The 527-nt window shown below is 41.7% G+C and overlaps 1 protein-coding gene across 1 annotated transcript; it reads right to left on the bottom strand.

Annotated features, from left to right (window-relative positions):
* Positions 1-6: 6 nt before the first annotated feature.
* On the bottom strand, positions 7-521 carry LOC107734951 (protein unc-45 homolog B-like; the record flags this gene model as incomplete). Its single annotated transcript, XM_016546809.1, has 3 exons — positions 485-521; positions 232-387; positions 7-78 (listed from the first exon to the last, which is right to left on the bottom strand). Coding segments are annotated over exons 1-3 (255 nt in total), but the record flags the coding sequence as incomplete, so codon positions are not given.
* Between the last annotated feature and the right edge of the window lie 6 nt (positions 522-527).

A 527-nucleotide genomic window follows, 5' to 3' on the forward strand; every position in this document is an offset into this window, starting at 1 on the left:
CGTCACAAGACCTCTGTGCTGAATTTCAGGGTTGTCATGGATGCACAATCTCTGTATGATCTCAAGCCACTGCCCAGTCTGTAGATGACAAAACATAATATCAATCATCTTTGGTATGAGTATCTGATAGCAACATTGTACCATGTGTACCATGGTATTGCCACAATACTTAGGAAAGCGGTAGATGACAGTTTGACAAATGAATCACATGGAACTGTTTATGATACATACCACTTTAGTCATCTTAAAAGCCAGTTTCTTCTGTGCGGCGGTGAGCATAGCCAGTGCACCAGCAGCTGCCCTGTGAAGCTGCTCATCATCTTCACCGCAGAGCAGGACAAGAAGCTGAAGTTTATCATTGCCGTCTTCCAGATATCTGTCTTGAACCTGTTGAAATGAATGAATTTGGTCAATTTTTCCATCCAAACCTACAAAAAATGCAACATTTGGTTAGCAAAATGTGTTCTAAATGGGTATTTTATACCTCTTTGCAGCAAACCAGATTGCACATGCACTCTGTGGCAGCT

The sequence above is a fragment of the Sinocyclocheilus rhinocerous genome, unplaced genomic scaffold, assembly GCF_001515625.1.
Source record: "Sinocyclocheilus rhinocerous isolate Xijiao unplaced genomic scaffold, SAMN03320098_v1.1 C35559881, whole genome shotgun sequence".
NCBI lineage: Eukaryota > Metazoa > Chordata > Actinopteri > Cypriniformes > Cyprinidae > Sinocyclocheilus > Sinocyclocheilus rhinocerous.